The sequence below is a fragment of the Limanda limanda genome, chromosome 17 (genome assembly GCF_963576545.1).
Source record: "Limanda limanda chromosome 17, fLimLim1.1, whole genome shotgun sequence".
NCBI lineage: Eukaryota > Metazoa > Chordata > Actinopteri > Pleuronectiformes > Pleuronectidae > Limanda > Limanda limanda.
Window position 1 is genome coordinate 4630848 of NC_083652.1, and position 15906 is coordinate 4646753.

Here is a 15906-nt window from a genome sequence, read left to right on the forward strand (position 1 = left end):
ATAAAGTTCATTCAAATAACAGCAGTTGAGCGAACGTTCTTTACATGAAAAGAAAAAACCTGTGGATAAATTAATTTAATGTTAGAATTGAAAAAGGTTCAAGAGGAAAATACAATAAAAGACTAGAAAACATGATGGCGGACATGGAACAGAATAAGCCAGAATAGGGCTGAAGATGAAGAACTGTAAAAATATTACAAACAAGGAATTTAAATGTGCATGGGGGGGAGAATCAAGGTGAAGTCCACAATAAAAAGGATAATGAAAATGAAAGATCCGCCTGCAATAAATGTTTATCTTGTTTCCAAATCCACAACAAGTAAATTGGTTGTCAGCTTTTTTAAAATACTGAAAACTAGCTGTTCAGGTATTTATTTACATTTTAAGATATTTAAACAAAAACCTGGAATTATCTCTGGTCACATGCCTGTCTTTTTTTAAATATACATATATGCAACCGCGTCACTAACAGCCAGTGGCCAGAGACACTGTGTTTTTGGTCAGTTACTTCAGTCACCACAATATCTCAAGAACGTCTTGAGGGAATTTTTTCAAATTTGGTTCAAACATTCACAATTGATTTGATTTTGGTGGTTAAAGGTTCATGTATCGTTGTTTTGAATGTGATATATCAGGAACACCCATTTGGAATTTATAACATCTGGTACAAACATCCACTTGGACTCGAGGATCAAGGACACATTTTCCATTAACATTCTCTTGGTTTCACTGAGTAACTGTATATTGATTTTGATGATCGAAGGTTGAGCTCAGGGTGACCTCATAAACAGTCTTTGGCTTCTTGGACATGATATTTAAAGTCTGAATCTTCGAAATTTTGATCAGTTGCCACTTGGACTCACAGATAAACTGCATGGATTTTCGTGATCAAAAATCAAGGTGACCTCATGAGTCTGGAAACATAGTGTGGAAACTGCACTAGCTGGTGGGGTCATACAACAAAAACCTGAAATCATTTCTGTTTTTTAATTTCTAGTCTACATTTCTAAAAAAATCTCGACGTTTCGCTGAGATGCGCCTCATGTTGACTTTTTGCTTCAGCTGCAGGTCGACAATAGCTGTGAGCATCTGATTTCTTCTGCGCTCTGTTCTGTTCAGGAACAAAGAGAAGCTGACAATGAGGTTAATAACTCTTATTGACGTTGCATCTGTACGTACATCTTCTATTGTTCCACTGTTTGAGTGATTGTGTTTTTTGCAGTTAAAAAGCATTTGCTCACGTCGAGCTGAGGGCAAACAGTCATGTCAGGGCTGACGACTCTCGCTTTTCTTGCAGTCACTGGTGAGTTCGAAAATGAACATATAATATTGTTTTTTTGCTGCAGCTGAGATGTCTTTTTGCTGTTTGACTTTGTGAGGGTTCAGATTCTGTGTTTTCCGCATTGCCTCCTCAGCTGCAGGTGTCTCCAGCAGTGAGATGTCAGACTGCTCGTACTTGAGCCTCCTGACTCACTTGAACCTGATTCAAACAGACTCCCCTCTGTCAATGATGAGACCCGTGAAAAACTGGACTACAACAACTGTTGTTTCCCTGGACATGGTGCTGTATGGTATTCTAGAAGTGGTAAGCATCTTCTGACAAACTGAATTTATAATTACATGTATTTATACTGCTCCTAATGCACTTAAATACTTCCATTTATTTATGCTTTACAATTCACATTTCAGAATGAAAAGATAATAGCTATTGCTACTCTACATTTATTTACCATCTTTATTAATTGTAGTGGACAAGTATGTATAGTTACAAAGAAAATAGTAAGAAAATTCCTGGATTTGCCCCCTGATCCAGTTCAGCAGAAAAACCCAAGTTCCTTGGCAAGTTACAAAAGATGCTGTTTGAGTTACAGCTGTCGTTTTATTCGTCCCAGATGATTGACATGTTGGTTTGTTTTGGATACGTGGCTGTTTTTGTTGTTAATACTCATGAGTGCTCACCATGGTGCTGCTGATTGTCTGCAGGATGAAAAGTCTCAAACTGTCACCACTCACGTCCAGACACAAATGGTAAGAATCTGGACGTTCACATGAAACGTGGATACTTCTTATTTCACTAAATACATTAACTTCAGGAGCATGGTTCACTGTCATAGCTCTTTGAGTCTCGTCACTCTCCAACCTGAGCATTTTCTTGTCTCCTCTCAGATGTGGAGAAATGAATTCCTGAGGTGGAATTCTTCAAACTTCTGTGGAATTGAAACGTTGACGGTTCCTAGGAAAATGCTCTGGGTCCCAGATGTATCCATTCAAGAGGAGTAACTATCAATCTAATCTATCTATCTATCTATCTATCTATCTATCTATCTATCTATCTCTCTCTCTCTCTCTCTCTCTCTCTCTCTCTCTCTCTCTCTCTCTCTCTCTCTCTCTCTCTCTCTCTCTCTCTCTCTCTCTCTCTCTCTCTCTCTCTCTCTCTCTCTCTCTCTCTCTCTCTCTCTCTCTCTCTCTCTCTCTCTCTCTCTCTCTCTCTCTCTCTCTCTCTCTCTCTCTCTCTCTCTCTCTCTCTCTCTCTCTCTCTCTCTCTCTCTCTCTCTCTCTCTCTCTCTCTCTCTCTCTCTCTCTCTCTCTCTCTCTCTCTCTCATCCCTTTCCTTCCTTTCTTCCTTTCTTCCATCCCCTTCCTTCCTTCTATAAAAGCACACATTTTTTTATTTAATATCCTGGGTTATTTTTATAGTCATCACAATGGTCAAGAGAGAGAGAACACACTGATTTGTGATTATAATCCTTGTGACAGAGTGAAAAAAACCTTCTTATATTTTCCATTTCCTTTTCCTCCGTTCAGCACTTCTGACACTGGGAGCATTCAGAACAGTCCTCTGGTCACTGTGACATCTTATGGGTTGGTGATCGCAGGTGGACGCCAGCGGCTGACGACCACCTGTCAGTTCAGGCTGTACCTCTTCCCATTTGACACGCAGAGTTGTAACATTTCATTTGGATCCATGAACTACAACGGTAAGTTAAATCACATCAGTTGTGTGTTTTTTTAGCTGCGAGAAAATATTTAATGTAGTTATTCTGTTTTTTTTAACAGCGGAATCTATGACACTGAGAACACTCAACAGTGAAGAAACTCTTTCTTCAGTCTCTGAGCTGATAATGATCACACAGGGAGAATGGGAACTTTTAGACATGACAATTATTTATGATTCTTTTGAACACCAAAATGTGACTCAGAGCACGCTCATATACACGGTAAGAATACTTTCTAACATAGTAATTTCCACATTGTCCAACTAGGTTTATTTCTAGCCTAATTAATTTAAAGTTTTTTTTAAATTTTTTATTTCAGGTCATCATCATGAGGAAGCCAATGCTTTATGTGATAAATTTAATCGTGCCCCTGTTTTACTTCCTGATCCTGGATCTGGCGTCATTTTTCATCAGGGGTGAAAAACTGAGCTTCAAAGTGACTGTGCTCCTGTCAATCTCCGTCCTCCTGCTCATTCTTCAGGATATGCTGCCGTCCACAGACGACAGGCTGCCGTTGATGGGTCAGTTTTCACAAACGCACACACGCAGGCACGCATGCACGCACACACACATTCACACACACATACGTCTCTCTATAGTTGTGAGGACACTCATTGACATAATGCATTCCCTAGTCCCTTAACCATCACCATTAAATGCCAAAACCCTAACCTAAACTTTATTCTAACCCTTATACCAAGTCTTAACTCTCAAATAGCCCTTTGAATTTGCGAGGACCGCCCAAAATGTCCTGACAAAGTCAAAATGTCCCACAAACACGCACACACACACATACAAACATCAGCAACAACCCACCCTCTACACACTGACCATGTGCATGTTTGTTGCAGCCAGCTTCTGTGCGTGGGTTTTCACACTGGTGTGGCTGAGCATCCTGGAGGCCATGCTGATAGACTTTCTGTTGGGGCTCGATGGTTGCTGTGGAAACAATGCTCAAAGCGCGGTTAATAACCAGGAAGTGGAAATTCAGCTGGAAGGCGACTCTCACAAAGGTACGTTTTGTGTTTTAGGTGCTATTATACTATTGTTATACTACTTTTATTATAAATTGAATTATATTTATTTATTTATACATATTAGACTGTATATCATTGTTTTTTTTTAAATTTGCTTACTTATTTACTCTTACTCCACTTGTACCATTCTTTTGAATCGTGTTTGCCACTCAGACCCCTCTGCAGCTGAAGAGCGAGGTCAGCTGGGTCCAGTGATGAAGCCCAGTGAGGGTGAGCTGCTGATGCTCATCCTGGAGGAAGTGAAGGTGGCTCGACTGGAAACCGAACGACATGTCAAAGACGACAGGAAGCCTGGACGCTACACAAGACTGGCTCAAATCATAGACTCTGTGTACTTTGTCCTCTATTTTGTCAATGTTGTATCATATTTGGTATACCTGAATACGGAGTGGCTTGGAAGCTATTATTCAAATAAGGACGAGTAGGTAGCTATAATCAGCCTCCATATGAAGCCTATAATTTACTTCTGCAATGGCTCATTAATATCTCAACATAAACATAATAAAATGGTGAAATTATATGCACTCATATGCACCATATGGTGGATTATTAGTGAAGCATATTGATGCCAAATTGAAAAATGGGTCTTAAAATGTATGAAAGATCTTGAATCAAATGTTTATCTCGGGTGTCTTTGAGTCAACGTTAACGTAATGATTAAATGTAAAGACGAGTGATCAGAATTCTTTCTCCATTTCTTTTTTGTGTGTCTTATTTTCCCATCATGGGTCCTGTACACACAGATTCTACAATACTGAACGTAATATGTCACTCAGACTTGAAACGCGTGATGTTTTATCATTGTTATCAGTGTTCAAATGTGCAGAAAATGTTCAAAAAGTACTTGTACACAAACTAAAGTTATTTCACAATTATTAGATTTAAATATGTAAATTATTGATATAAATGATTTAGTACCAATGCCATATCAATGTGCAACTTTAAGGCTTTAACTTGCTCAAGAAGCTTTTTGTTTTCAATAGAAAACTTCCCCTAATGCAGGTTTAAATGAAACCCTAAATATGTAAGTCAAATGTGCTTATTAACACAACACAGTAGAACCACAGAGGAGCATTTTAAGACACAAAAGGAATACTATTACCAGCCATCACTGCGGAGATGGCGACCAGGATAGAGACGACTAGAAGTCTCATCTTGTCAGATCTGTCACGGGTATGGTGAGGACCCAAATGCAGCACAGGCAGACGAGATCTTAATTGGTAATGAACTTTATTTTTCACTGCAGTCTAAAACAGTTCTTAACAGTGGCAGGGTGAAAAGTCTTTGTTCCCAGTGATCTTCAGCGAGATCCGGCAAGGAGTGAGTCTGGTGTTGCTGAGTGGAGGCAAGGTCCACAGCAGGAGGATTACCTAGATGCAGACAGGTTCAGTGGTGAGCTGTGTAGCAGGCCGGAGCAGGTAGCAAGCAGGTAGCAAGCAGGTGGCAGGCAGGTAGCAGGCAGATAGCAGGCAGATAGCAGGTAGCAGGCCGGAGCAGGTAGCAGGCAGGTAGCAGGCAGATAGCAGGTAGCAGGCCAGAGCAGGTAGCAGGCAGGTAGCAGGCAGGTAGCAGGTAGCAGGCCGGAGCAGGTATCAGGCAGATAACAGGTAGCAGGCCGGAGAGAGAAATGCTGGAGGTCAGGCATTTACGCAAGACAATCTGGCACTGAAGCAGAGACAGGAGCAGGCTTATATGCAGCCAGGGCTGTCACAGGTGTGGAGAGTTGGCCTGATGAGGGGGCGTGGCTAACAGGTAGAGTGGAGCAGAGACAGAGGAGTGGAAAAATACCAGCAGACAGGAGATGAGCAGACTGTGACAAGATCTGCAGAAAGAAAAACAATTTACTCATCAACTCATTCAGCTTCTCTTCATGCATCATGTACTGTAATAAAAACTATATGCAGTGATGGTTAAAATAAAAAAAGCTTTATACATACTGTGTTGCTGTGAGGGCCCAGTGATCAGTGTCAAGAGGTAAGGAAAAATTCCATTGACCATGTGTCTCTCTGCTGTGATACTTTCTACCTGACAGGATGTATGCCCTTATTCTGTGATGTTTTTTAGTTTTAAAATTACGTTTGTTACATTAACATGTTTTAGTCCAGTGGTTCTCAAACTTTTTACACCATGTACCACCTCAGAAAATATAAGGCTCTTCAGGTCCCACTGTAAGGACCAACATTAAAATATGGTAGCGTAGGCCTAACCTATTCATCACACAAGAAGAAGGTTTATTCCTAAAAGAAAATGATTTATTGTTGACTGTTGTCAGCCACAGCCACCACGTACAAAGGTGGAGAACTAGAACTGGAACTTTAACACTTCCACACACAGTGATGTATAGACACAAGCTATAGCTTTGTCATAAGAGATGAAAAAAGAAAAACAAAGCAAGAATAATGGAACGCCTCTTGTGGAACAACGGAGATACCCGGTCAAGTGAAAAAGCAATAGTTGTAATTTATTGTCCAGAGTCGTATAGCGTAGGTACTATTATTTTTATTAACAATAATAATAATTTTGCTGGAAGTGTAAGTTTGTACTTTGCAAAAAGGACAAAGTACAAACGGTCAGGGTAACAAAAACCTAATGTCCAGTGTCCATAATGCAACATCCCCTTGTAGACTGGCACTTCGTCACGCAGTTTGTTGAACCTCATTTTGTCCAAATGGATGGTTTAAAGACTCAGTTATAAGTGGATAAATAACAGAGGTCAAGGTTTCAAAAATGAGCTAAATCTTTTATTATTTGTGGTTTGTTACAGTTCGGAGCCATCGTCGTACTCAAGATAGAAACTCAAGCTGAACCTGCCTCAGTCTCATGATAGAGCAGGAAAAACACTGAAGAGGAAACATAGTGTTGACAATACACCACTGTTCACACACATACACACACTTTAATGTATAGTCAGAGACACATAGCGTAAACACACAAACATAACACATAGTTCTTCTCCTGCTTCTCAACCTCAGAATGTTTCATACTCCTTAAAAAGGGAGTCTCCCACAGCGGACAGATAACAGGTTTTCAAACCTCTTGCTTCATGAATCCCTCCATTATATTAAATTCTGAGATGTCCTCACTCCTGTGAGATTATCAGTCTTAGAATGCTTTGAGGCCGGGACACCTTGACCTCTGGTTTCACAACAGCACACATAAAATAAGCACACACGCGAGGCAATATGCTTATGAACTCTAGTAACCGTGACTCAGCGTGCACGTCATCACGCAACGCCAGGAAGAAGACCCAGCAACGCCAGGAGGGCAGGACTGCCTTGTGAACCAGCCAACGAGGCACTGCCGCGCGTTCAAGAACCTCTGTCACGCCCAGTATCGAAATAAAAGCTATTTACGTACTTTGTCTCAGCGCCATTTTTCCTGAGCAGGACTGATGGCCCATGCATGGACCCATGCATGCTCATTTGCATTAGCGATAACAACAATAGCGTCAGCCTCTCCTCCAACCCGACATACAGGTAAACAGTGGCCAAGTTCATCATACAGAAATTATATTAATTATGAGCTTAATATGCAAAGCACCTTTTCAAAGCGAAAGGGATAAAACAACAATAAAATAAGATGATAAGAATTCAAATTTCTCACAGAGATGAACGATTTTCGATAAAGAATGTTTGAAGAAAAGATTTAAAACAAGTTATAGATTTAGAAATCTATGGTTAAGTCATTTGGAGGCTCATACTGCAAAAAGTCAGACAGCCTTTATGCATCATCCACACTACTGTGTTTTAAAATGCACTGTTCCTATGGTTACGCCTGACGTCCACACTACTGGTTTTGAATTCTATGGTATTTTATATGCAGCCGAGATGTCGATGTTGTTGTTGTTGTTGAAGGAAATTCAGCGGACCTCGTTCTTGTTTGTATAAAATGGTTTATTACACAGACGTTTCACAGGTCAGGACGGGCACCATGGTATACCCGGAGAAATCACACGCCCATCAGTGAAAATCTGCCTTGCCACTGCAAGACAAGGATTCTTATAGGGGAGATGCTCACCCCAAAACTAGAGATAACATGACGTCACACATTGGGTCTCTGACTAAATATGGACATGTTTGGTACCTAAAGCTGAAGATGCCTGCTAACGAATATTCCTTCTTTACCCATCCATCAGTAGGTCAAAGATCATTCCAAAAAGGGAGAGAACTGACAAGACACATCTGGGATAGTATTTAAAAAGTCTGAGAATTTAAGAATGAACAACTTAAGATGTTAACATGTCATTCTGGTTTATAGACATGTTAATAAGATCCATTAGCTGAATAAGGACAATGCCGAGACTTATGGAAACGCTGCTGGTTTCGTTTTTAGAGTGCCAAACAAAAACAAAGACGTTTTTCAAACGATGATACAGACGGCGACTTTCTCCTCCTCATTGGTTCTCTTCAGTCACGACTCGACTACCAACTGTGATTGTAAAGTGTTGCTAAATCGTACCGTCGCTAACAGTTCCTCCCTGCTTTTACTTTTCACCATTGCTGTTCATCTTTTGTAGTATTTTCTGTTACTAAGCATCCAACAGCAGAATAGACAATCTGCTTTCTGTTTAAAAACGCACGTGGTGACCACATGAATGGTCCCGTGATATGTGTTTTAGGTGTGTTATTATTGAAAAGTAGAACAGTATGGATTTGATTAGATATGGAGCTAGTGCTCATGTGGATGGATTTAGATTTTATATTGAAAAGACAATGTATCAGTTTACGGATTTCGCCTTAATCACCAATCCGGCTCTGGGAACAATCAGGTTGTTATCAGCTGATTCAAGATGGCGATCAGGCTCAGCACAGACGACCTATGCTCGTAAAAGACGTTTAATGCTTCTTCACATTCTTCTCTGTGTTGTGGTTTGATTTCAGCATGGCAAAGATAATTTTTGACAAAAAGCAAATGTTCACCACACATTAAATGGAGACTAAATTCTCTGAACAACTTATCAGTTAATTTAGGGAACTGGCGATTGTTAAAAAATTTACAAATCTAAAACTGCACAGAGTAAATTTCATACTCTGTTTTTGCTGCAGTTGTACTGATGCTCAAGAAAAGTCCACTGATGGAACTGAGAGGATGATGGAGGATAAAGGCGAGGAGGACACAAAGCTTCCCGAGTCAACCTCTCCTGAGGATATGGAGCTCCAGATCTCCACCGCGACTACCACTAATCCAGCAGACCAAGGTGGGGGCATGAGCTGGTGGACAGCAGATGGTCTCAGGGCCTCGGCCAGAGGATCTTATCACTGCACCACCTCTGTTCCCTCCCGCTGGGACTTCAGCTCCATCCTGTTCCCTGACCTTGGCTCAAGTGAACATCTGTCCAGCTGTCTGGCATCTCCAGACCCTTCTCTAGTTCCTGGGGCTTTGGCTGTGGGAGCCTGTGACGTTTCCCCCTGGAAGCAAAGGATAAACTTGGGGAAGGTGGCGATGTCCTCAAATGAGCAGAGGAGGGAAGAAGACGAGCGGCGGTGGCAGCGGGATGTCAACAAAGACAAAGACGTTTGTGACAACAAACATTGATTTCCTTCAGGTGCCGCAATGCAGAAACTGGGCGGAGTATCAGGAGCTCCTGAAGAGGCGACAGGGGAGAGGGGACGGTCGTCCAGCTCACCTGTGGAACAGAGAAGTCACTCCCTTACATGACTCAAGACAACCAATCCCCACCAGTGAGACTACAAGACCCGAGTTTCACTTAAAGTTCAGTCAAAGTGATTTCAGTCTAATCCGAAAACCACTTCACTGATATTCTTTTATTCCAGAGGAGCTGTTGGATAAAATCAGCGTGATCAAGTCTACAGATTTACTCGAGGGGGCGTCCAGGTATTACTTGTGCTGCTTCCTCTTTTTACACTGAAAACGGATAAATAATTGAATGAATAAATAGGTAACCTGAGATTTCACACTGTTTTCACACCTGAAAGTCTGAACCAAGCTTAATGTCTTTGTTGCATTGTTTTTCATTTGCTATTGTTAGTTTAGGTTTCACATTGTAGTTTAGAGAAAACACATAAGAATTATTACATTCGTATGTCCTGTTGTCATCATTACTTCTTGGGCTGCATCTACCTATAATTGAAATTGATTAGTTTGAAGACGGGTGTTACTCTGATGTTGGCATGTTGTCAGTTGGGCAGTTAGTAGTCCTCCTGTTTGAATGGAAAAATGTGATGAATTGGCTAATTTGGTATAAATTAAGTTTGGTAGCAAATAACCATTTAATCAATATCTGTTAGACAAAAGCCAGAGCCACTTCCTGCCCTGTCGTGTTCTCATTCACCGAGAGTGATGCAGTGTGACCACATTGTGCTTTTGTGTGCTCAGGTGAAAAGGCTCAGAGGACTGGAGGATTTGTTTCAGTGTTTACCAACCTGATTCGGTGGCGAATCAGGTTGAGTTCAAGAAGAACAGCCCGGGGAAACCTCACTCACGCATGTGTGTGTGCAGGTACGGCCATGTTTACAGGGTTTACAGGAAACAACAGGTACCTGACCCGGGTTACAGTGATTAGAGATGAATGGCTCTTTTGTATCTCTGTCTTGTTATGATTCTTATAACATTGCTGTTTGATCAGTCATTTAGTTAAAAAGGCCAGAAAACAAACACAATTTCCCGAGAACACTTGTCCCTCTTACTCTTACTCTGGAAACAAAGTGTGGAAACTGAAACTGCACTGGCTGGTGGGGTCATACAACAAAAACCTGAAATCATTTCTGTTTTTTTATGTCTAGTCTTCATTTCTGAAAAAATCTCTCCCCTCCCTCTCGCAGTTCACTGAGATATGCCTCATGTTGACTTTTTGCTTCAGCTGCAGGTCGACAATAGACATGTGCAGCTGATTTCTTCTGCGCTCTGTTCTGTTCTGTTCAGGAACAAAGAGAAGCTGACAATGAGGTTAATAACTCTTATTGACGTTGCATCCGCACGTACATCTTCTATTGTTCCACTGTTTGAGTGATTGTGTTTTTTGCAGTTTAAAAGCGTTCGCTCACGTCGAGCTGAGGGCAAACAGTCATGTCAGGGCTGATGACTCTCGCTTTTCTTGCAGTCACTGGTGAGTTCGAAAATGAACATATAATATTGTTTTTTTTGCTGCAGCTGAGATGTCTTTTTGCTGTTTGACTTCACAAGGGTTCAGATTCTTTGTTTTCCTCGTTGCCTCCTCAGCTGCAGGTGTCTCCAGCAGTGAGATGTCAGACTGCTCGTACTTGAGCCTCCTGACACACTTGAACCTGATTCAAACAGACTCCCCTCTGTCAATAATGAGACCCGTGAAAAACTGGACTACAACAACTGTTGTTTCCCTGGACATGGTGCTGTATGGTATTCTAGAAGTGGTAAGCGTCTTCTGCCAAACTGACTTTATAACTACATGTATTTATACTGCTCCTAATGCACTTAAATACTTCCATTTATTTATACTTTAGAATTCACATTTCAGAAAGAAAAGATAATACCTTTTGCTGCTCTACATTTATTTACCAGTTTTATTCATGGTAGTGGACAAGTATGTAGTTACAAAGAAAATAGTAGGAAAATCTCTGGATTTCCCCCCTGATCCAGTTCAGCAGAAAAACCCAAGTTCCTTGGCAAGTTACAAAAGATGCTGTTTGAGTTACAGCTGTCGTTTTATTCGTCCCAGATGATTGACATGTTGGTTTGTTTTGGATACGTGGCTGTTTTTGTTGTTAATACTCATGAGTGCTCACCATGGTGCTGCTGATTGTCTACAGGATGAAAAGTCTCAAACTGTCACGACTCACGTCCAGACACAAATGGTAAGAATCTGGACGTTCACATGAAATGTGGATACTTCTAATTTCACTAAATACATTAACTTCAGGAGCATGGTTCACTGTCATAGCTCTTTGAGTCTCGTCACTCTCCAACCTGAGCCTTTTCTTGTCTCCTCTCAGATGTGGCGAAATGAATTCCTGAGGTGGAATTCTTCAAACTTCTGTGGAATTGAAATGTTGACGGTTCCTAGGAAAATGCTCTGGGTCCCAGATGTATCCATTCAAGAGGAGTAACTATCGATCTAATCTATCTATCTATCTATCTATCTATCTATCTATCTATCTATCTATCTATCTATCTATCTATCTATCTATCTATCTATCTATCTATCTATCTATCTATCTATCTATCTATCTATCTATCTATCTATCTATCTATCTATCTATCTATCTATCTATCTATCTATCTATCTATCTATCTATCTATCTATCTATCTATCTATCTATCTATCTATCTATCTATCTATCTATCTATCTATGTCTCTTTCTTTCTTTCTTTCTTTCATCACTTTCCTTCCTTCCTTCATTCCTTCCTTCCTTCCTTCCTTCATTCCTTCCTTCATTCCTTCCTTCCTTCCTTCCTTCCTTCCTTCCTTCCTTCCTTCCTTCCTTCCTTCCTTCCTTCCTTCCTTCCTTCCTTCCTTCCTTCCTTCCTTCCTTCCTTCCTTCCTTCCTTCCTTCCTTCCTTCCTTCCTTCCTTCCTTCCTTCCTTCCTTCCTTCCTTCCTTCCAAAAATTGTAGACACAATTATCACAAATTGAAAAAAAAAGCACACATTTTTTAATTTAATATCCTGGGTTATTTTTTATAGTCATCACAATGGTCAAGAGAGAGAACACACCAACCAACTGATTTGGGATTCAAATCCTTGTGACAGAGTGAAAAAAACCTTCTGATATTTTCCATTTCCATTTCCTCCCTTCAGCACTTCTGACACTGGGAGCATTCAGAACAGTCCTCTGGTCACTCTGACAACTGATGGGTGGGTGTTCGCAGGTGGACGCCAGCGGCTGACGACCACCTGTCAGTTCAGGCTGTACCTCTTCCCATTTGACACGCAGAGTTGTAACATTTCATTTGGATCCATGAACTACAACGGTAAGTTAAACCACATCAGTTGTGTGTTTTTTTCAGCTGCGAGAAAATATTTAATGTAGTTATTCTGTTTTTTTTACACAGCGGAATCTATGACACTGAGAACACTCAACAGTGAAGAAACTCTTTCATTATTCTCTGAGCTGATTATGATCACCCAGGGAGAATGGGAACTTTTAAACATGAAAGTTACTTATTATTTTACTGAATCAAAAAATCTATCTCAGAGCAAGCTCATATACACGGTAAGAATATTTCATAAAATAGTTATTTCAACATCGTCCAACTTGGTTTATTTCTTGCCTAATTAATTAAACGTTTTTTTAATTTCAGGTCATCATCATGAGGAAGCCAATGCTTTATGTGATAAATTTAATCGTGCCCCTGTTTTACTTCCTGATCCTGGATCTGGCGTCATTTTTCATCAGGGGTGAAAAACTGAGCTTCAAAGTGACTGTGCTCCTGTCAATCTCCGTCCTCCTGCTCATTCTTCAGGATATGCTGCCGTCCACAGAAGCCAAGCTGCCGTTGATGGGTCAGTTGTCACACACACACACACACACACATACACACACACACACACACACACACACACAAACACACACACACACACACACACACACACACACACACACACACACACACACACACACACTATACTATATAGTGTATATATATATATATATATATATATATGTATACTATATATCGTATATTATATCATACTCTCTGTATATTCTTTGTAAACATAAGTCTATATACACATATTTATACATGTGTACATGTTATAATTACTATTATTATTATTATATATACTGTTGCTGCCATTATTACTATATACTGCTTTTATATTGGTATAATTATTACTATCATATATAAATGTATATTATGTTATATTATATACTATATATACTGTACTATTCTTATATACTGTCTAACAATAACATTACCATCATATCATCAGTACTTTTAACATCATCTTGCCACTGCACTTTATCTGCCTATTTTATTTTATTTTATCTTGTGCTTCTGTTTTTTATTCTTTCTACCTCAATATTTTTTATTTTTATTTTATTCTATTGTATTGTATTTTATTGTAATCAAATATACCGGCTGCTATGACAACTTAATTTCCCTTCGGGGATGAATAAAGTACTCTATCTATCTATCTATCTATCTATCTATCTATCTATCTATCTATCTATCTATCTATCTATCTATCTATCTATCTATCTATCTATCTATCTATCTATCTATCTATCTATCTATCTATCTATCTATCTATCTATCTATCTATCTATCTATCTATCTATCTATCTATTTATCTATCTATCTATCTATCTATCTATCTATCTATCTATCTATCTATCTATCTATCTATCTATCTATCTATCTATCTATCTATCTATCTATCTATCTATCTATCTATCTATCTATCTATCTATCTATCTATCTATCTATCTATCTACACACACACACACACACACACACACACACACACACACACACACACACACACGCACACACACATACACACACACACACACACACACACACACGTCTCTCTGTAGTTGTGAGGACACTCATTGACATAATGCATTCCCTAGTCCCTTAACCATCACCACGAAATGCCTAACCCTAACCTAAACCTTAGTCTAACCCTTATACCAGGTCTTAACTCTCAAATAGCCCTTTGAATTTGCGTGGACCGCCCAAGATGTCCTGACAAAGTCAAAATGTCCCACAAACAAACACACACACACACACACACGCACGCACGCACGCACGCACGCACGCACGCACGCACGCACACACGCACGCACACACCCACACACACACACACACCAGCGATCCATCCATCTGCAGTCATGTGACTCAAATCACATGACTTCATGGAGTTGATGTCACTGAAATCGGAATAAGTCACAGAAATCAAATCCACCCTCTACACACTGACCATGTGCATGTTTGTTGCAGCCAGCTTCTGTGTGTGGGTTTTCACACTGGTGTGGCTGAGCATCCTGGAGGCCATGCTGATAGACTTTCTGTTGGGGCTCGATGGTTGCTGTGGAAACAATGCTCAAAACGCGGTTAATAACCAGGAAGTGGAAATTCAGCTGGAAGGCAACTCTCACAAAGGTACGTTTTGTGTTTTAGGTTCCATTATTATACTATTTTGATACTACTTTTATTATAAATTTTATTTTTATTTCATTATTTATACATTTTAGACTGTATATAATTTTCATTTTTTAAAATAAATTTGCTTACTTATTTACTTTCTCTGAATTGTTTTCCTATTATCTCCTATTTTTTTTTTTTTTTTACTTTGGTCTTACTTACTCCACTTGTACCATTCTTTTGAATCCTGTTTGCCACTCAGACCCCTCTGCAGCTGAAGAGCGAGGTCAGCTGGGTCCAGTGATGAAGCCCAGTGAGGGTGAGCTGCTGATGCTCATCCTGGAGGAAGTGAAGGTCGCTCGAATGGAAACCGAACGACATGTCAAAGACGACAGGAAGCCTGGACGCTACACAAGACTGGCTCAAATCATAGACTCTGTGTACTTTGTCCTCTATTTTCTCAATGTTGTATCATATTTGGTATACCTGAATACGGCGTGGCTTGGAAGCTATGTATCAAATAAGAAAGAATAGGTAGCTATAATCAGCCTCCATATGAAGCTTATAATTTACTTCTATAACGGCTCATTAATATCTCAACATAAACATAATAAAATGGTGAAAATACATGCACTTTATTTTTTCCAAATAAAAAGCTGCTTAGTCAAAGGTTTTCACAGTCGTGGAGACAGTGAGGCAAAAATATGTATTTGGGCCCCTGTTGACTTCAAATGTATAAATGATCAAATGATCATTATTTCTCGCCCAGAAAACTAAGAAGAAAAAAAGTTGAGACATGCAATGATTGGTTGATTAACAACTGAATCATCGGCAGACACTGACAAACAG

General features: G+C 39.9%; 1 protein-coding gene and 1 pseudogene across 1 annotated transcript; both read left to right on the forward strand.

The window, feature by feature from the left end:
- Window positions 1-175: 175 nt before the first annotated feature.
- Window positions 176-9568, forward strand: LOC133022888 (5-hydroxytryptamine receptor 3A-like; annotated as a pseudogene).
- Window positions 9569-11059: 1491 nt separating this feature from the next.
- On the forward strand, window positions 11060-15591 carry LOC133022889 (5-hydroxytryptamine receptor 3A-like). The gene is made up of 9 exons (XM_061089796.1): window positions 11060-11099; window positions 11213-11382; window positions 11779-11823; window positions 11962-12071; window positions 12767-12939; window positions 13021-13181; window positions 13270-13471; window positions 14914-15075; window positions 15320-15591. The coding sequence occupies exons 1-9, from the start codon at window positions 11060-11062 to the stop codon at window positions 15589-15591; spliced, it is 1335 nt and encodes a 444-aa protein (XP_060945779.1).
- Window positions 15592-15906: the final 315 nt, after the last annotated feature.